Here is a 21,683-nt window from a genome sequence, read left to right as displayed (position 1 = left end):
AAGCAAAAACAAGACTTAGAAAGAAAGAAGCGTAGTATGGTGGTAAGGCACAAAGACTGTTTTCCCCAGTAAATGCAGCAGTTTAAGCACTTTATGCTTTTGTAGTGCATTTCTGCACTTGATGGAAAACACCAGTTTCTGTCAGACGACCAAAATAAAAAGGCAATAATAACTATGCCACTTATGGTTAATCATGTTTGCTGTGTGGTGGGAAAAATAAAATGGAACTGGAATAAACAGCCGCTCTCTGGCCGCCTTTCAGCATCATCTAACGGTGTGTCAAAATGTTAAAAATGTTACAAAGCCGACTGATTCACTTCAACAATCCTCAGACATTAAGGTTGTGCTCCCTGAAGTCTATGACAATATAATAGTGGTGCGTACAGGCCTTGGCAATGCATGAGAATGTGTGTGGGGTGGATGTGACCACAGGGGCCACCTACAGTATACAGTAAAGGAGTTATCTTCAGTGACTGCATGGTTTAGGACCCCAAGGTGAGTCATAATGGAATTAAAAACCACCCGCAAATAATCTTAAAGAGAATGTCATGTAATGCTGGAGGCTACAATATTTAAATAGTCTTTTTCAGTTCCTGCAATGCAGAAGAGCTTGGAAAGTACACTGTTAAATAGTAGGATTGATTTTCTTAACTAACAAAACTAAGATTTAGACCATGAGAATTTTAGCGAGAAGGTGAGTTGCCAGAGGGAGAGTTTGAAAACCGCAGCACAATAGGGACCTCCCTGGCTTTTACCAATTCACAGGCTCAATTTCACCAGAGCAGACTGGTATAGAAAAATGTGGCTGAGTGTCAGTGGGGTGAGGCAGCAGGGAGACTCACTGTCCCTTCCCATCACAAATAACAAGATGGAGGTGGTCATGAAGTGGCTCCGCTGTGGATTAAGACCCCCAAGCACATTCAGGGTGGGCTTGTTGGTAGCAGGGATGGGGTGATACTTTGGGATGAGCTCTCATTCTCTTTATTTCACTCTTTTCTGTCTCTGTCCCTCTGGCTCCCTCTTCCTATCGTTCTCTTTCTGTCTGTCTCTCCCCGCTTTTTTCTCCCTCTCTCTCTTTCTTTCTTTCCGCTTTCCAGAGTGGAGGGAACATCAGAGGGATCAGGCTGGCTTAGCTTATTGGAAGCAGATGGCAGACCAAAGGCAAGAAGGCCACAGTTTCATGAAGCGTGGTTTGAACATGCCAGGGACCATGTCGAGGGGCATGCCCATGGATGATGGCTAGGTGGTGTGTATGTGTGTGTGTGTGTGTGTGTGTGTGTGTGTGTGTGTGTGTGTGTGTGTCTGTGTGTGTGGACGCACACATGCTGCTTGTGTGAGCATTTGGAAGGGGGAGGGTGTGGGGGCGATTTTGTAGGTTACCAATCTGAGGAGTGGGACCCCCAAATCACAGTTGTGCCTCGCCTGTTTTTTTTTTTTTTTTTTTTTTTTTTCAGTCATCATCTGTGAATCCCTCTGCAGTGGTTGGGCCGCCGTTTGAAAAACTAGCGCATCAATGGCTTTTCAGTGATTTGATGGCTTTGAAGCCCCTTGCTCCTGGTGCCCTGCTGCACTATAATCAGGAATCAAAGGCTGGCGGCTCGGATCCGTCAACCCTGGGCAAAATGGTCGCGTGTTCGGTAATAACGCCGTCTAACTGTGTAATTATTGGCTGTCTAGAGATCACTGGACTGGCTAAACACAAAAAAGGGAAAGACTAAGAAAGAGAGCGAGACATAGAGAAAGTGTAAGAGTGAGAGAAAGAAAGCAAGAGAGAGAGATAGAGGGTGCTGTGCACAACGAGGTTCCTCCACATATCTCCCAAGTGTGGCGATGTGGTGCTACACGTTGCTAAAATCACCATTAAAAAGAGCCCGTTGCAAATTAGGGCCCACTCACAGGCAGACAGTCTCAGCTAGCCAGTACATAGCACAATACCAGATGGTCCAGTGTTCTCCATATGGAGGAGACACACACTAAGCACATGTCAGAATCCAACACTGTTTGCTACAGCAGCATCTCAGCCCTGGGAACAAAGTGGTCATTCAGACTAGTCACTACACTGTATAATTACCCAGACAGACACTATGAGACACAATGCCAGCTCAGTGAAACTGGATAAAGAGGGCGCTTATGCCTGCACCCTCAACCTACCATCTTTCCTTCCATCTCCTCTTCAGAGTTACATAATACATCTCTATTAAAATTACAAAAATAGGGAGCATGCACTGTGTCTACATGTAATTCAAATTCAATATTGTGTAGAAAAATCTCCATCAAATGCCATCAGATCAGATTTGCGTAATGACACGCGGCACGATGTAATTGCAATGTGATATTATCAACACTCCGCTGTATAAACTCTTGCTTTTCATGTTCTAAGTAATCACGGGACCCTAACGACACAAGGCTTCAGTTCTTTTCGGGTGGCAATGGGTGAACTTTCAATTCCTCCCTCTGGCCACCCTCTATTCCCACTTGGTCCCCCACCAACCGTCACTTATCGTCTTTTGTCTCTGTGTCTCTTATCGCGTGGTGCCACAACAGGAAAGGGGGCCTGAGGGAGGCCTTGAGTAACAATGACCAGCCGGTTGACCTCTATACTGTGACCTTGAGTTTCCACACCCTGTCCACAGCGGCAGTCAGGGGAGGGGAGGGGTTCTGGTGGTTGGTTGAGGCCAGGGGGGAAGCTCCAGGCGGGGCAGGGAATGCCATCTATAAAAATAGATCTTCATTATTCTGAATTTTCCACAAATAGTTTCAAAGAACAAGGCATCATTTCATCTTAATGACTGGCGTGAATTGTTTTGGGCTGCGTAGTGGAAAAGCCTTGCCTTTTGGCAGCGTGGCCTCAGAAGTGGCCTGCCTTTGCACTGCTCTACACCACAGGGACCACATATTGGCACATTTCAAACAGTCTATTTTTAAAGCCTCCTTTTGTTGTTGTGTGAATACCTCAGACTTCCGCTTCAGTATATTGACCTTAAAAAACACTTCTGACAGTGATCCAAATGCTACTTATAGTTTCTTGTCTGAGGTTCTGCTTTTCTGGGCAGCGGGCGTCTGATGTGGAATAAAATGCTGAGCCTGTAGATCATGTACATTATCTGCCATTTTGTTTCGAGTCTCTCCTCAAAAACAAGAAGTGAGACAGGCATATAGCACAGAAAATTTTAGCTTGGTTAACTTGTTGGCCTCATGTCTGGGGCCGGAGAACTGGAGACAGACAGATTTACACACGACACAATGTGGTTCGAAATGCCAAAACCATCATTTTGGTTGTGTTAGGAGCCTGCCTTGGCTGTGCGAGGGTGAGACCTCTCAGGGTTTGTCACATGCATGATGGGAAGCCCTGCCAATTACAAGCCAAGAAAACCACTGACATGGGACCCCACCTATAGAGGTGGGATAATACATTTTTTTCTCCAAAGCCAATCAACATGCCTCTGAGCAGAATTTCACCCCTGTCTTCTTGACTCCCGTTACCTTGATACAACGCAATTTAAAGTGTAAATTAAGAGCTCACAGACAGGAAACACAAATAAATAAATAAATGAATAAAAAAAAGCTGCAAATTAGATCATTAGTGATATAGACTCTAATGGCAAATGTTGCATGTTTGGCATTAATTCTCAGTGTAAATGATAAAAGTGAGATATCACTTACAAAAAAAATGTGCCCCTAACATCGGTTAACTAAACTATGCCTTTATTTTCTCTGTTAACAAAAAAAGTTTCAAAAGCAACCAGACAGGAAGCCTCTGTGTGGTAGAGAGAGGGGAAAAATTCCAGGGAATTAAATAATACAGCTCTTTATCCTGAGGATCAAATGTTTATAGGCACCGCTGGGTCTCAGACCGATGGTCTTATGCATGTGGTCGCCGAGGGCAACTCTTCATGGACGATCCACACAGAGGGAGAGAGAGAGAGAGAGAGACGGAGGCTGAATGAATAGCCTGACACTTTGCTTACTCACTCCTCCATTACAAAAACATCCCCCCACCACCCGCCCTGCCTCCAACACTGTGAGAGAGAGCGAGGGAGAAAAAGGGAGAGAGAGAGAGAGAGAGAGAGAGAGAGAGAGAGAGAGGGGAGAGAGAGAGAGATTCCACGCCTATTCTTTCTCCTAGCAAGGACCGCCAGCCAGGCACTATTTTTAGCTTCACCACACACTATTTTTAGACCACTACCGGTTTTTGAGGCATTTATTAGGGAAAAGAATACCAAAAAGAAAAAAAAAAACACTGAGCGAGGGTGTGTGTATGTGTGTGGGGGGGCTCCTTTACTATGACCATCTAACAAACCCTACTTTTTATACGCCGTGAACTCAGCAGATGTTCCCAGTTGCTGGAAAGTGTGAGGAAAACGTAGCGACTAAAGGGAGACACATCTGTGGAAAACGTACGAAAGCACTCCCCCTTCTCTTTATTAGTCTTTTTGTGCCATAATATCCCCTTTTCTTTGCCTGCAGAAGAAACAATACAACACAGTGCTGATATCTGGAGCTCCAAGTCCGAAGAGAAAGGACAGGGAGGGGGGGTGTGGATGGGTGTAGACTGGGAAAGAGGAGTACAAAGGCACGCCTCAGTCGGTGGAATTCACAGCGCTTTGAACACTGGGAAGATGTTTCACAAGTATGCAATATGTGGTAGGTTTTTTTCCACTAACCTTTGAGCTTCTTTGCAACTCGGTGAAATGAGTGAGCTGACAGAGCGAGCTCTGACTGTGTTGATAAGATCGAGAGTATAAAGTAAGCACTGAAGGTGGAGGAAATATATGTACATGAGAAGTTATTGACTGTGAAACTTTCTCTCACTTCATATAAGAAACACACTAAGCTTCACATACTAACTAGTATAAAAAGGTGTTTTTTTTTCATTTTTTTTTTCTTCAACATATGCTATGCTGCAGCGTGGAGATGGGCTGTCATCAGAGCCTTTGTTTTAACAAATCCTTACGCTGCTAGCTTGCCAATGTCACAAGGTTAATTTACTTAGTCAGTCAAAGCAGCTTCAGACCATAATCCTCAACTCACCAGGAAAAACAAGTCGTGTTGTTGATCTCTCTGTCACTCATAAACACTGAGGCACCGTGATCACCGCAACGCCCTGAACCTCCCCCCACCACCTACATACACCCTATCCTAACACCTCAACGCCCAAATTACTGTGGACAAGTGTGGGGTAAGGGCTACGATATGACTCCCTTATTTCTCTTGGATGCTGACACATGTAAAAACCGTAGTTGGTAAATTAGTGAAAGCATTCAAGAGTAATTATACAGTCTTTGAGAGCCATGAGAAGAAGTCATTCAGCGAGCCGATCAACAGAGAAAACTCCTTAAGGCTAATGTTCTCCATGCTGTTTAGAAACCAAATAAGCACATAGAATAGCACACATGCTGGAAAATATTTTCACAAGAGTGAGGCAGAGCATGAGCACACTGGCACTTCAGAGAGGGAGATCACATGTTCTGTTGACGTGCAAGAATATTATGAAGAGGAAGGAAGAAGAAGAAAAAAAAAAAACGTTACAAAATATGTTTAAATGAATGAAGAAGGAAAGTTTTGAGGTGAATGCAACTGAAATCAAGAAGATGAATTAGTCCCTCAAGTATTTATAACATGAGGAAAAATCAGATTTTATGGCCAAATGAAACGTGTTGTGAAGCATGCAATAAACTGATGTGGACGCTGGTATATTTACTCTTTTCCTTTCACCGTTTTATTTCTCTTTATTTCCCTTTGTTTTGATCCCTCCCTCTTTTCTCCCCTCCCTCCCTCCAGTGGACTGTCACTGGGCTGAAATCACACCTGTGCTTCTCACACGTCTCGGCACACGGGTGAACCATACGCAGGGTGAAACATGGTGAGGGAGCTTTGCTGAATCTCATTAGCCAAGCGGGTAGTCATTAACAGAATGACCTTTGGAAATAATTACCAGCCTTCCTCCCTCCATCTCTCTTTCCCTCCCTCCTTCTCTCCTTGCACTCACCCATTCCTCTGTCCCTCCCCCTTCCCCCTCTCATTCAGCACTTCCTCTTAGGTGAGGATGCAGGGAGGGAAAAAAAGAGCAAGGCGAGGGAATAGAGGGAATCGGGTTGAGGATAGGAGGGGAGGCATGCTCCCCCCCGCTCTGCTGTTTGAGATTACAGGGTGAGCTGAACTTTCAGATTAGGTTAATCTGCTGGAAATGGGATTGGCCACCAGCCTTTCCCCTGGCAGGCAGGCAGGAAGGCAGGCAGGCAGGCGAGGTCTGCTCTGTACCAAGAGCCATGTGCCACTCCATGTGATGCTTGAGCCAATGGCATCAGAGTGTGCTGTGCTGGCTGAGGTCATCACAATGCCATCATCTCTGCAGGGTGTGAGCCAATTGTCACCGTGTATGCACACACGCACAAACACATACTGTACCGGCACGGCGAGCGCACTCTTACACAGGCCAGAAATACTCGCGTGCATGAATATGAACACATGCACTCAAACGCCACCGTCTACCTTGATTCACCTGCCTCCATTTTTTCGAGGTATATCCTGGTATTGAGTGGGTATAAGCTCCCTATCGCTGCTCACTCACTCACCCTCCGGCTGTATCACAAACCTGTGTTCTTTGTTTCAACAGAGGGAAAACAAACACATTGTGGAATAGGGATTTGGCACAGCCCGGGTGTGTTGTTGGATTTGGGGCTGTTCAATCACTACGAGAGCCAGCCAGCACCACTTAGGTTTGGGCTTGATCCGCAATCATCGGGAGGGGGGAAAAAAAGGACTCTTTCATGTGCTATTGCAATTAACAACCCCCATACTGGCATAATAAATCTCCAATGAGAGCTCAAAGAGATTCTTCCTAAGGAGGAATGAGAAGAAAAAGGAGATATGGATCTATTCTCTTGTTATTTCCCAACACGGCTTCCCATTTCTCCCCTAATGCCGTTCACATGTCCAGGAAACCGGCCTGGCAGACAGTGAGTATAGGAAATCTATCTGCGTGTTTGACTGTTTTATCTGGAGCCAGACTCAGAGTGTACTGTAGACCTGCCAGGAGGACACACTCGCGGGCCCGCTCGGACATCCAACGACGCGAGATATCTTTCTGCCTCTGTGTTTGCTTTCATCAAGCTATTACGAGAGCACGGATAAGCAGCTCTTTAAAGAATTAGCATTAATTAAGTGGACCTCCCCACTCCTTTGTAAAACAGCTGACAATGCTTTGTAGTACACTTTTTTTTTTACTGCAATCTCAGGGACAAGTTTACGTGCCGTACAGTATTCTGTGTGACACTATACATGGAATCGGTTTCAGTAAAAGCATTCAAAACACTGGGGAACATGTGTTCCCGATTTGAATCTGTGTATTGAATTGCCGTTGGATTTGTGTTGCTATTATTACGGGTTTCTGTGTGTTTTACATTGTGAATTTGACACCAATAGCTTTGCAGCCATCTTGATTAGCAATGCCTCTCTTGTGTTACCGCTTGGGCTTGGAGGAGGGTAGCATTGGTTTCTTGGTCTTTTGCTTTCACAGATATTTGTGGAAGTGTCATCCTCAGCTGAGACGGTTTTCATGTGAGTCATCAAGACCTTCTTTACCACTCCTCTCTCTCTCTCTCTCTCTCTCTCTCTCTCTCTCTCTCTCTCAGTTTATCTCTACTACTCTCTCTTTATCTCCGTCTCCTGCCTCTCATACACATCTACGTGCCCATACGTACACAAAGAGTTTCAAAATAATGGGATATGAGGAGATATGCTCAATGAAAAACAGGATGAAAAAGAGAGAGACAGAAATAGAATGAGAGAGAGAGAGGGAGAGAGAAAAGCCCTCCAGCCTCTTGTAAACATGCTGTAGCTAGAGAGGCTGTGCAACGCTCTCAGTGCCACTCTCTCAACAACGCTAATTATCAACCAAAGACATGCTAATTACATAGAGCTTTATTGCTAATGTAGCAGGCCTCTATGCCAGCCGCCCACACTCTGAGCTCCGCTCCCCTACCTCTGCCTCTCCTCCCACTACACCTCCAGGCACAGCAGCAACAGAGAGAGAGCGAGAGAGACAGAGAAAGACAGAGAGCGAGAGAGAGAGAGAGAGAGAGAGAGAGAGAAATGCATTTCTGTGTGTTTGCTGAAGGAAAGGGGTTTCTGATGTACACATTTGAAAGGAGATATCATATTGCCATACATCACGTCATATTTAGTGTCTCTCTCTTGCTCTCTTGGGACTTTGCCCCCACCCCGAAAATCCATCCCTTCGTCCTCCTCCCCATCCTACCATCTCAACAGGAAGTTCGCTTTGCTCCTGCCCTCCATCCAAACCCCCAACCCCCCCTCCTCCAACTCAACAACCCACCCACGTTCCTGCACCTGTGACGTAGCCTAGCAGCAGCACACAAGGCTCCGCGGGAGGGAGCCGACCCCGAGTTCCTCTCCCCTCCGCCCCTCCCTCCGTCCTCCTTCGCGCGCCCTCCTTCCACCCACACTAAACATGCTAGTGTCAGCCCTGTGGCCAATCCCGTTAGCACGCTGCAGCTCGGGCTGAAGGCCTCTTCAGATCGATGTCTCCCACTGTGAGTCGCTCAGAGACAGCGGAGCCCCGGTCCACCGGGAATCACAGGGTAGGTAGTGCGCCGCGGCGCTCTCCCTTCACTAGGCTCTTTAGCATCTTCCCCTGACACGGCTGTTTACACGTTAGCCATCCCCTGCTCCTTAATGGAGAGACACAGTTAGGGAGAGAGCTTCAAAGCAGGAGCTCTCGTCACAGGCACTTGCTGAAACATGTGACAACTCTCTTCAAGGGCTCAGCTGGGGCAGGGTAATACACTGACTATGGGAGACAGTGGCCGAAGGGCTTGGTGCATAAAGGGTACCAGCACTTAGGTATACTGGAGAGAAAAGTATATACTAAATGGGTTAATGTAAATGATATAATACGCACAGAATGTTTTTTTTTTTTCTTTTATATCCCTGTGATATACTTGGATATGATTAATTCACAAAGTACAAGCTGTGATCCACATGGGTGCGTAATCAGAATTAAAATAAGCTTTGGGGACACAGCATTGATGTAAATAGCTTTACTGATTATTATTATTTCATTTATTTATTTATTAATGTATTTATTTATTTATTTATTTATTTATTTATTTTTACTGATTATGTGTCAGAGTGGCACAACAGATTACAACCAAAGTGTTACGTATAAAGAAAGAAAACAAAAAGAATCCAAAGTGATAGCCCGAGCATCAAAAATGACAATACAACAATAATCTGAAAAAGCTAATATGAATTATGGAGAAGGGATGAGAGCGTATACAGTACTGCAAAACTGAATAAGCTGTCATGCTGTCTAGTTGGCAGATGATTTATTTGTCTTTCTAAATGCTCTCCATGATAATGCACCTACCCTGCGTTCACTTTGTTTTGATCATCAGGGTTAGCTTTACAATCAGTGCTATATCACTTGATGTTTTTGCTACCGTGCATTAACACACGGCACATTTGACTGCACCAAAATGGAAATGGTTATGGAGTGAAGGAAATAATGACAGCAACAAAGCATGGATAACACTGTTAGGTTTGCATGGTGGTGGGGTGTATTCATTTCATTTATGGTGTTTTTATTAAATCTCTGACTTAAGTGAAATCAGATGCTTTTAAATACACTGTAACCGACCTTGACATGACAAGTCCTGTAATGTTAATGTGCGCATGTTTCCCAGTGAGTTCTGAGGGAAAAAAAACATCTTTACATCTTATCAGTGAACATGGTGTGAGTGTGTATTTGTGCGTGTGTTTGTGTGTGTGTTAGGGAGAAGGATAACCTATGCATGCATGTATGTCTGTGTGTGTGGCCCACCAGGTTTGTCAGATCTCCATAGTAACTGTTGCATAACGGCGTCACGTTGAGAGCTTAAGGATCCTTGAGGGTGTCCGTTCGGCATCAGCACCTGCTTTAGCTACCTGCCTACTGGCTGGCCTGACAGCACTGGTTAACGTCGCCTTGAGCAGGGCTTATGACATGTGTGTCCAAAGCAACTCAGATCAACATGCTACTCTAAGAGAAACACCGATGGCAACAAGACAGCGAGGCCAGGAGCCAACAGCTACAAGTCACAAGGGACAGCCTGCAGGGGCCGAATTGACGATATCTCTATGAAGGCACAATGTACAAGCAAGACACAGAGGCAATTTTAAATGAGCAATCTGTGTTGTGATTAATAACAACATGCGGATTATAATTTTATTTAGGTTTCTTATCCTATCCTCAGTGATTTTGAACCATTAATCAATCCTATCATCGAGATGTTACTTTGTCCTCCTATGATGCCAATGCACCAACAGCAACAATGATGCAAGGTTTACTTCTTGACCTACTGCCACTATCAACATGACATAAGCCTTAAATACCTTTACACACCGCATAAAGGCCCCATAAGTCGTTTAGAATCATATTCAGTCTTAAAGTCTTGTTTTTCTCAAAACAAGTTAAAATATTTGCCAGGGGGATGAGATAATCCCACTTGTTTCCAATGCAGTTACACTTCTTTCAGGAATTTTACTGTGAACACGTATAAATATGTTGAAACAAGGCAGAATAAGGCAAATCAGCCTGCTAGCATCGGGAAATTTCTGGAAATAAGATGATTTGCATCGGAAATAAGTAGGATTATCACTTCCTGCTGGCAGATTTTTTTTTCCGCTTGTTTTAAGAAAAACACGATTTTAAGACTGAATATGAGTCTAAATGACTTGTTAAGATGGAGAGTTTTTGCAGTGCAAGAGTGACTGATATTGGCTCTGAGCCCCTGGGGAAAGCAGGAAAACTAGTGCGGCAACTATCTCTCACATTGTGTCGGGTGTAAATACCCAAAGAGAGAAGTGAGGGTTGCTGAATGAGTCAAAAACACTGTGCACATCTGTCTGTCTGCATATTTCTGTGTGTGTTTGCATGAGTGTGCAGGTGTATTCCCTTTGATTTGATGTGCGTTCCCGTGCATGTGTGTGTGCGCATGCACTGTGCTTGTGCGCGGGTGTGCATGTACTGCATTAGTGCGTGCGTCTATTACTATAACTTACCTCCACAATGTCCGAGTTGGTCCTGCTCTCGTGGGGCTCGTTGTACTCGGTGTATTTAAGCAGGACCTTGTCCATGTCTGTGCTGGCATACTGGAACAGCTTGTTGGTGCTGTTGAAGATGATCAGGGCAATCTCACAGTCACACAGCACGCTTAGCTCATACGCCTTCTTCATCAGGCCAAACTTTCGCTTTGTAAATGTCACCTAAGGAGACAGGGATAAAGAAAGAAGATGATTAAGAAAAAAAAGAGGAGAGATAATAATTTTCTTGGTGAACATTTTTTTTTTTTTTACTAATGAGACTTTTCCTTTGGTCACATAGTTGACAGGAATCTTTTAGCAACAACCTTAAAATCTTATCAACATTGCTTCTTTTCTAACTCACAGTGCTTTATTATGACAAATGCATACTTCATTATAAGCCTGTTTTCTCTGTAATCGTGACAAAGAAGGCGTATGACACAAACAGAACTTTTTCTGCTTGTGAATCAAGAATTTGTAGGGAAACGGCATTAAAAAAAAAAAAATGTCTGAAAAGCGAGGCCTGCTGTTGGTTCAACACCCTGTGACTGAAAGGTTACTGGAACAGTCCATCTACTATACCAGGAAAGAAGAAAAAAAGAAGCTGGGTATGCATTTAAGGAACTGAAAATAATCTGCCTCAGAGAGATAACGGTAAAGCAGATCGGTTATTGCTTGTACATCAAAGCATGCTGCAGTTCATTATGGAACATATGTGACTTCTAATTGTCCCTTTCTTATGATCTGAGTGTGATCTCTCACTTGCACTCCCTCTCTCATACAGACATACACGTAGCTGTGACTATTTTTATCTGAGAAAAAAAAAATAGCTGAGACATACCGTTTTCCCATGGTCACATTAATACCCACTGTTCATTTGTTGTACCGACCAATTAACCACCTCTCAGAGCGAATAACAAAACACTGATATAAATAACAGTGGTTTCCCTGACTGTAAGCACTCAACACTGAAAATGCTCTTGAACTTAAACCACAAAAAATGTCTTCTCTGATGGGGGCCTCTCTCCTTTTCTTTGTCTTTCTATCTCTGTGTGTGTGTGTGAACTTCTACGTGCATGCATGCATGTTTGTGTGAGGCCCAACACCTTGCCCAGTGCCTTTAATAACACCGGCGTACATGTACCCACACTGTCAAAATAGAACATCCTCTATTCCTCTATTGTTTGGATCAAAACTAGAGCAGTGAAAGTGAGTTAATTCCAGTGAGCTGCACCTGGTTTCTTTTCCAAGCGTTACATGCGAGCTCTTTGGCTCTGTGGGAAAATGAGAAAACACATCACTGCCAGCCTCCCTCTCTGATCAACTTTGCGTTTTCATTGACATTTCCTTTTTTTTTCCATTTTTATTTACTTCTCTGACTCTGTGTATTCGCTTTAGAGATTTTTTATTTATTTATTTTTTTACCGAGGATGCTTTTTACAGCGAGAAGATATTGCCAGAACTGTGCCCAGCTGGTAGCTAATGATCTCAGTTTGTTGATTAACTGGATCTTTGTCTATTCTCTCCAGACGCCTAAATGGGCCAAAAAAAAAAAAAAAAAAAAAAAAAAATACAAAACCTCCCGACAACGCTCAGTTAAACGCGATCTGAATATAACAGCTGTAAAGTGGACGACTAGTGTACATTTCAACATTTAGTAGAGATTTACACAAGTATTTCAAGCACTGATCTCTGGGTCAACATATCACTGAAAAGATAAATGAATATATCAATAGTGTAAGTCCATCACGCATTGCCCTTCAGATTCTCTCTGAGCTCCTCTGCTGCTGTACAGCGTTGAGGCCTGAAAGAGGAGATAGGGTTGAATGGATATTGATAGATAGTTTTGGATTTCCTGAAATGATATCTCCCAGGATGCACTAGAGAAACTGAATATCAAACTATCCCCCACCCCCAACCCATCCTATCCCATCCCATCCCATTTCTCTCTCTCTCTCTCTCGCTCCCTCTCTCTCTCAGAGTGAGTAAACCTTAGATGAACCACCATTCCCTGCCCCGGCTTCTCCTCGAAAGTTTGCCAATGATGTCACTAAGCCAATAGCGAGCGCCCTATCGGATGGCAAGCAACGGCTACAGACAACAGGGGATGAAACCGGAGACACGGTCCACGTTTCTAACTCCTGACAAACTGCAAAACGGTGTGTGTCACGTCAGGTTCTATAGCTCGGTTGCAAACGCTCATCTGACTCGCCGACGACATAAGGAGAAAAAGCTCCCCTGGGCTCTAAATACCATGCTGACATTTACACAGTCATACTGGAATATGGGAAAAAAACAACCCTCATTCTTATGCCTTGAGATCAAAAGGCAGCTTGTGACAATAAGATTAATTGTCATATCCAGCCCACTCTAAGCTGTACCCAAAATTGAAACGTAAGCGCCCTAAAGGCGTCTGCCATGCCAGACTATAACAGCAGAGCTACAGCGAGGCCCTCATATGACAGAGTACACATGATGACAGGATTAATAGGACATAAGGTCAAAGCAGGAAATTCAGGAGCAGGGCATGTGGAGTGTTGTCTTCCCCAGGAGCCAGGCGGGTCTTCAGAGGAGTTTGGATGCTCGGGGCATCAGGGGCAGACACAGGACACAGCTAGCCGCCAGCCCAGCTCTGTTATCACTCACTCACTCACTCACTCATTCTACTGGGGCCATTAATGTTTCAAAAGGTGGCACGTGGCACACATGGCGTGCTGGTTGTGCGTCCTCTGGGTGTACAGCTATAAGTCTCCAAGGGGAGGCCTTCATGCTGGCTCTGCTGTCTCTGATCGCCCACAGATTACCGGACCAGTGGCGAACGCCCACACAGACAGACGCACACGCAAACACACAAACGCAGCGGGGTAAGGCAGCAAGCTCCGTCTCTTTCTCTGTCACAGACAGAGTGAGAGAGAGACAAAGAGAGAGAGAGAGAAAATATCAGACGCGTTGAGTACTTGTAAACATGTATACAGACACGCACTCCCTGCTTCTCCAGTCAAAGTTGTCCTGATTCCTCCACTTTAAATGAGGAGCCGCACAAGCATTCCCACATATTGTAATTCACACATAGGCTGACTTTAACAACACCACAGGAAGAGAATGAATGTGATTATGAAATGCCTAAACTGACCAAACAATAACACCCACATAAGCATCACACCCCACCCCCACACCTTACTCTGACACATACAACCCGCTACCTCACAATCACATGTACTAACAACACCGTGCACTTACACCCATAAACACACACACTGCACACATGCTTGGGCACAAACATTTGGTCAAACACATTCAAGAGAAACACGGAGTTGGCTCGTAAATACTATCTTGTCTGTAAGCGCTGGTGCAAGCATCTTGTCGGATGTGCTAATTTGTCTGAAAATCTGTATCTCGGCTATGCAATTTTAATATTCACCGGAGCGGTTTCACTGCTTGAGGTAACTCTGTCGTGACTTCGCTGTCTCACATGATGCCGTCATGTGACCCATTTAGCCCTTCGACATTGCCGCTGATGATGTCACCACAGGCCTTTACTGTGCAAGCTCAAAACAGCTCTCTCAGTTCACAACTTTGGTAAAGCAGCAGTCTGGACCTATATAGCACTGTGGACCTATATTTATTCAGCCACTGCTCTATAGTCTACCCATGTCCGCATGACAGCACATGACATGAGCAGTGCAAATGATCTACAGACATGTATTGCTAATTTTACTGTTTTTTTTTCTGTTTGCACTTGTTTTAATCTTGCTCATTTTTAATTTGCCTGGCTTTTTTCATCTTAATATGAATTAATAATAGTATTAATTATTAGGTGCTCTATAAATAAAGTTTGTTATTATTTATTATCATTGACAAAGAGGCCTTACAATGCCAGGCCTAAATGTCTTTCTTGGTAGAAAAAGCTCAACTATATATGAGACAGTGTCCAGTTGATAATGACCTTATGGCCTATTATGGCAAAACAATAAAAACTTTACTCTGTTGTGTCATTGTTTTTAAGGTTTTCACATAAGGGGACTGAAGTGTCATGTAATTGCAGTTATACAACTACAATTTATAATTTTTAAGAGTTCATGCCGACTGTTGAATGTTGAACTTAAAATATTTTTTTTCTCAAAACGATGTCCTTGTTTTTGGTGTCGAACCATAAAACCCATTGTAAAACCACCCGTTTCTTGGTGTGGGTGTAATCTTTGTTTCCTTGGTCAGTGGGTGCTGTTAGACACACCAGTGCGCTAATAACAGAGCATGACTGGTACAACACCTTTACCGCTATGTCTGCTGGTGGAGGAGATCAGTGTAAAAACCCTGGTAAGTGTGTGAGTGTGAACCCAACTGTATCTTTTCACTTCAGTAAATTGGGAACCAGGGTGTGAAACCTATCTTGAAGCTCACAGGCACAGACACACACACACACACACACACGCAAACACACATATATACATATACAAACATGAGATTTTTGTTGTCGCATTTTCCGCCATGCTGAGAGACAAGACTTTAAGCTAAACCATGGTATAATGGGACGTTTGACACCCAAACTGGCCGTGTTGTTGCATGCTTGCAGGACAGTTTCTTAGAGCAGGGGTGTGTTCATGTGAGGTGGTTAGAGGCTGGAACCGTGATTTCCCAACATGCACATTCTTCCCATAAACACATGCAAGATAGACTCAAAGCACAAACATGTTTATCGGGATCAGCTCTAAACAATTGGTATGTCACACCTCCTCAGGCGCAAAAAAAAAAAATCAAGAAAAATGCTTGGGATAAACAGAGGGACCAGAGGAAAGAGAGGACAGCGGCTGATTCTCCACCACATGGGTGAGAGGGGAGAGAGAGGGAGGGGGAGAGGAGGAGGGAGGGAGGAGAGAGAGGGGGCGGACGCACAGGAAGCACATTTGTATGCATTTCCTCTCATAACAGGAAGAGGCCAGTGGCTTCCCCTTCACAATGGCTTCGCTTCTGCTTCCCACCTCCTGCCTGCCTGTGCTTCCCTGGGGGGAGGAGGAGGTGGAGGAAGAGGAGGAGCGGAGAGACAGGCACCAAGAACTGCTGGTTAGCAAACCAAACATGGACACATGAATACACACATACACACACGAACGCACGCACGCACGCACACACACGCCAGTCAGCTACTGAGCAGCACAATTTGTCTTGAGACAAACACTCATCCCATTGTCGGAGGCCAAAGCAGGAAGAGATGGGCTTACGCAAAAGGAATAAGTAGAGGAGCCCAAGACCTGCGCCTGAACTCTGCCTCACAGCCAAAGAAGCTGTTAAGAGGGGCATTACGACAAAAGAAGCTTTGTTCCACCTCTAATATATGCTATGCTCTTCTCTCCCCTCAAAACCCCACTTATCATCCTGTTTCAGTGTGCCCTTATTGTACAGTAGGACCAAGAGGCAGCCATCTCCAAATGCTGCACGCATTTCTCTGTTCATTGTTACAGTCCAAACTGACTGATTAATGTGACTGAAAGCGAACCTAGAGAGCTGAATGAGTGCTGTTTTAACTGTGTCATTTCAAGTCATAGGTGTCTTAAAATACATGGTAGTTTTGATTTTTCCTCTACTTGGAGCTAGTGATTACACTACAGTAGAGCACTGTAATGCCTGGGTATGCTCCCGCTCTGTATGTTCCTGTTTATGCTGAAAAACCACAAGTGGAAAGTGATATATCCACCAAATGAAAAAAAAGCTGATGTTGCTTTGCAACACCAGAGTTAGTGGCCAGAATGGCAAAAATAACTTTGTTTTCATACATATGAGGTGGATTAACATTTGTCGTGGCACTAAGACTTACACTGTGTACTGTAGTGGACAAAGACGAGAAATAAAGGGAAGCTGTAGTCAAAGCATCAGCATCACCTTCAGCGTGTAGCGAGAAAAAAAAAAAAAACATTATAGAGTGAGGTAAGAGAGCAAAATGAGCCGAAAAGCATTTGAAAGAGAAACTGAACAAGAAAGAAGTTAAGAAGAGACAAAAGAGAGAGAGAGAGAGAGAGAGAGAGAGAGAGAGAGAGAGAATGAAGCGGGGAGAAGGTGAGAGCTTAGTGAGCCCTTTTCAGGTGAGGTCTCACAGTGCTGAACATATGACACAGAGGAGTGCTGCTCACGGCAGTAAAAAAGAAAAAGACGGGAGAAGGTGGGAAACAGGGAATTAGAGAAGGGGTGCAGGGGTGACGAGCTACCCTGTGGGCCTCATTATTTTCCTGCTGTTAATTTCATTCACGCGTTTTCTCACCCCGATGCTGTTGATTGGAGGGAAGACTGCTTTGTCGTAGAGACAAAAAGACCCCTTATTTAAGCTGCAACGCTGCAGCTGACTTGATGAGGGATAGGAAATATATACAGGAAGAGGTAAAGACATGAAAATCCTTTTTTTATCTTCTCCCTGCCAAGCATGTGTGTGTGTGAGTGAATGTTGTTTAGGGAGGCTGGGGGAGTTGTGCCGCTTTACTTCCTGTGACTGATGACCTGATCTATGTTTGACCTTTAGCCCTGGGGCCCTTCCCCTCTGGAACCCCTGCATCCAACCCTCTCTCACAGGGATATGCACACACATGCACGCACACACAAACACACACACAGTCATCCTAAATTAAGCCCACTGCGTGTACTGGCTGGAGAGGTAACACTCATTAGAGCCAATTGCAGTAAATTAGTCGGACCCCAAGATGCCTGACTCCAGAGAGATAGATGTGTTTTCATGTGTACATGTGTTTACAACCATGTATTTGTCTACGCTGCATAAACAAGACACCATATGCACCATCTAAGTATGTGTCTGAGTATATAATCTGTTTGAGCGTCTATGTCTGGAATCTGTCTGTCCTGTATGTGCGTGCATGTGTGTGCGCGCTCACCTGTGCATATATAATGTACATGTGTATGCTCTTGCGTGTGTGCTTGTGTGCTTGTGTCTATGCGCCTATCTGTGCGCATGTGTGTGTGTGTCAAAGCTTGGGCGAGAGAGTCTGCTCTCTGTCTGCAGCCCGTGCGTTTATGGCACAGGGGGCTCTTTCATGTGCCCGAGGCTGGGAGAGGGTCTGAGTGGTTGGGGGGCTTGGAGCCAGGGCTCACACACTGCTGCCCACTGTCCAGAGCTCCGGGCAGCCAGTCAACGCCAGGGAGGCCTGGCCCTTCTGCCCCTGCTCTGGGGAAGTGTTTCGGGGCCTGGGGGTGGCAGCCCAAAGTGGCCGCCCAGAGAGAGCCAGGCCGTGTGCCCACTATGATGCTACTGCCGCAGGGAGGGCAGAGGAGGGGGGGTGAAGGGTGGGTTGAGTGGGGCAGCGGAGCCCTGTGGGTGGCAAGGTAGCGTTGACAGCCCCACAGAATGGTGCCACTCAGTGGAGGGCTGCAGGATGGAGGAGAAGAGTATGCAGACAGGTAGGAATAAGAAGAATAGAAAGGCTTTGATAATAGCTGGATGGAGCTCTCTAGGAATGGTTGCAAGAATATTGTCCTTGTACCATGTTTTGACCACATGTGTTCTGAAACTGTTTTCATATTCATATCTTCAGAAATTGCCATATTCCATGCACAGATAATACAAATAGTATTCATCAGCTGAACAGAAGAACTTTGAGAAGATGGCAAAAAAATTGTTAAGTTTTGAGCTTTATTAACGTAAATCAGTAAAAATATGCCAAGAATGTGAGGTTGAAGGCAATGCTATACAAAGTCCTCTACTGTTTATTTGACTTTGGCACTGGGACATTTCCTCAAAAAGGAAGTGAAAATATGCAAAAGCCAGGGCTTCCGTTTCAACAAAATAAAAGCTGAAGGACAACAACAACCACCCCAAAAAAAAAAAAAAAAAAAAAAAAAAAAAAAAAAAGTTTCTCTGTCTGTCCCTGTCTTGTGATATCCGCCTCTACAATCCCCAAACGAGGTGATGTCATTCCTTTAGGCCTCAAGTTGAATGACACTGTCTGAATGCCATCTGCTCCACAGAGCATGTGATGAAATTTTCCACATGTGACCGATGATATCATATCAGCAGGGTTGAGCCATTCATTATTCAAATACAAACAACACAACACCAAACAAAGATCAAGTAAATGCCTAATCTATTATTTCAGAGGGCAAAAACAACAAAATCCAGTGATATATCGATTCTCCTTTCCCTGAACTCTTCCTCTTGTCTCTCTCTCCTCTGCTCCCTCCTCCTCTCCCCTGTAAGTAAAGCCCGGATATCTCAGGCATCGATTCCCCTCAGGTGTCCTTCCTGTCTCCCTCTCTCCCTCCTTATCCTCAGGAGCCGGAGTGCCTGGTGCGACTGGCGAGCCCAGTCTAAGGTGGGATGAGAGAGAAGGGCTGAGATAACAGTGGGGAGGAAGTGTGGGCGCTGGTGCAACACGATAGCTTCCCTCCTCATCTGAAACTCTGTGACCTCCTCCTCTCTCTCGCTCTCTGTCTCTCTCTCTGTCTGCCCGCCTGTCTCTCGTTCAATAACAAATACACAAACAAGCATACACAGGCACATATTCACACACACCATATCTGCTTCTTCTTCTTTATACCCCCCACCACCTCCCTTTCTATGTATTTCTTTCTCACCCTCTCCTCTTTGTAACTTCAGCTGCGACTTCCCTTACAACCTGTTACCGAGGTAAGCACGCTGTGTATCACAGTCAGCGACATGAGTGCTGCAAGGTTGAGCTGTCATACGCCTCTGCAATTCATGCAGTCACCCTCGTGGCAATCAGTCACGATAGCAGCCACAATCCACTTCGCTCCCTCGCCCAGTGTTGGCCAATCAATTCGTAGAATCACTTGGTGTCACTTTGTAAGAGGAAACAGTCTGCACATTGGAAAAGTTTTAGGGAACATCACTGTAGATGTGAGACGATATGGTATTAAGACGGGCCTGTGTTCAAATGAGGTATGTGTATGTGTGTGTGCGTGTGTGTGTGTGTGTGTATGACCTGTGATCCAGGGGCCACGTTAACAGCGTATGGATCCAATTGGGCTGCCAGGAAGCTGACAGAGTGTCAGTGGTCACTTGTGCCACAGGAAGTGATCGATTGTGGGCCTCGAGGGCAGCAAGAGAGCTCTGTCTATATCTATTTCCTGCCACAGACAAGAGTGTCTGCCTGAGTCTTGTTGTGCACAACTTATCATTTTTCTCTCCAGTCGCAGCCCAAGTAATGCCAGCTGTTTGCAAAATGCCCCATGCAAGAATTCCATTATTTTTGCTTTATTTATTGATTTATTTTCCTAATTATCATGTATCACTAGGTTTGATACCTGAGCCGGGGCATCAGTATCTGTCCTGGAGCACAGAGGAAAACTACAGCAGTCCTACTGTTTCTGCTTCAGCTCAAGAAAAATACTGTCCCAGTGTTTGTCTGTCAGGCCCTCCCTCATCTCCACCCTGTTGGCCCATTCCAGCCCGGTAGCGGCTCCAGCTACGTGCCACTTTGGACCATCCCATCTCTGTTTGGTTGTTTGTTTGTGTTTTCTTCCACCCTGCCCCTCCTGTGTTAACCCCGCCCCTCCCCCTCCGCACGGTAATATTCCACTGCCAATGAGCTAAAGTGGGTGGCATGGTGTGAGAGGTTGGGTGTGTGAAGGGTGCTACAGTTGTGTGTAGGCCGCAGTCCACAGGATGGGCAATGATATGCAGAATTTGAGAGTGGCAAATGTTCTCATGCAAATCCCTTTGGGCCAAAAAGCCTCCTGCTGCCCTCAGATTGGTTTGTTAGATTTAAGGGAAACAACCCTGCCATTATAAGCTGACGTATCCCTTCTACCCAAAGCAATAACTGTGCTATCACCGCGTACACCTCTCTGTTCCCCTATTCACATATTGCCCAGACTCCCAGAAGACCTTCATTGTTGAAGGCTATGTGGGGTGCAGGGTGTTTCTCCTTCCTCCCTCCTCCACCCCTCCTCTCCTCCACCCTTATACTCATCCATCCTCCCATCCCCGAGGGACTTACCTGTCTGTTGCGTTCATCCATAATCCGCGTGATCTGAATCTTTTTCCTCCCCATCGTCCCCGTCTCTTTCTTTCTCTCCTCTTCCTAAAGAACTTTATGTTTTCTTCTCTCTCTCTCTCTCTTTCTCTCTCTCTGTCTCTCTCTCTCTCCTCTTCCTTTGTCTTTCTCTTCTTCGGCTTCTGTTTTCTCTTCTGCTTTTCCTTTATCTGGCTTTTTTATCTTCTCTCTGTTTGCACCAATCAATTCAAAGATTCCAGCATCCGTACCTGCAAGAAAGAAAGAAAAAGGGGGGAGGGGGGTGGGAGGGGTGGGATGGGTGAGAGGAAAGGCATTAAGCGAAATGAAATATGGCAAAATACTGAGAGAAAAAATAATAAAAGTGGCATCATGGCAGCCACAAGGGAGGGTGAAGAAAGACAAAGAATCTGTCAACAATGTTGTGAGAACCGCTGTGTTTTTCACTGTCGATATCATGCAAATCAGGTTTTGCTTTTTTTTTTTTCCCAGGCACCGACTATGAGAGGAGACAGCGCTGTCAGGATCTCGCCTCGTTCACAGAGAGTTTGACAGTGTTTTGGAAGTGCCGCTAACTTAAACGCTCTAATCACCAACACTGTAACATTACCTCCAGACTGAGAAATA

At 45.0% G+C, this 21,683-nt stretch overlaps 1 protein-coding gene across 13 annotated transcripts in view; it reads right to left on the bottom strand.

Moving 5' to 3' along the window:
• The window catches only part of mef2cb (myocyte enhancer factor 2cb), a 66,484-nt gene that overhangs the window by 20,916 nt on the left and 23,885 nt on the right, over positions 1–21,683 (bottom strand). For all 13 annotated transcript variants that reach the window (XM_030060243.1, XM_030060246.1, XM_030060241.1 and 10 more), the window contains exons 2-3: positions 21,042–21,307; positions 11,065–11,268 (exon numbers count right to left, since the gene is read on the bottom strand). In XM_030060243.1, coding sequence (XP_029916103.1) covers positions 11,065–11,268; positions 21,042–21,095 — 258 coding nt within the window. In that variant the 5' untranslated portion in view covers positions 21,096–21,307. The remainder of the gene's footprint in view (positions 1–11,064; positions 11,269–21,041; positions 21,308–21,683) is intronic.

Source organism: Myripristis murdjan, chromosome 9 (assembly GCF_902150065.1).
Source record: "Myripristis murdjan chromosome 9, fMyrMur1.1, whole genome shotgun sequence".
In the NCBI taxonomy this organism is placed as follows: Eukaryota; Metazoa; Chordata; class Actinopteri; order Holocentriformes; family Holocentridae; genus Myripristis; species Myripristis murdjan.
The sequence above is the reverse complement of the archived record's forward strand: the minus strand, read 5'-3'. Positions and strand labels throughout refer to the sequence as shown.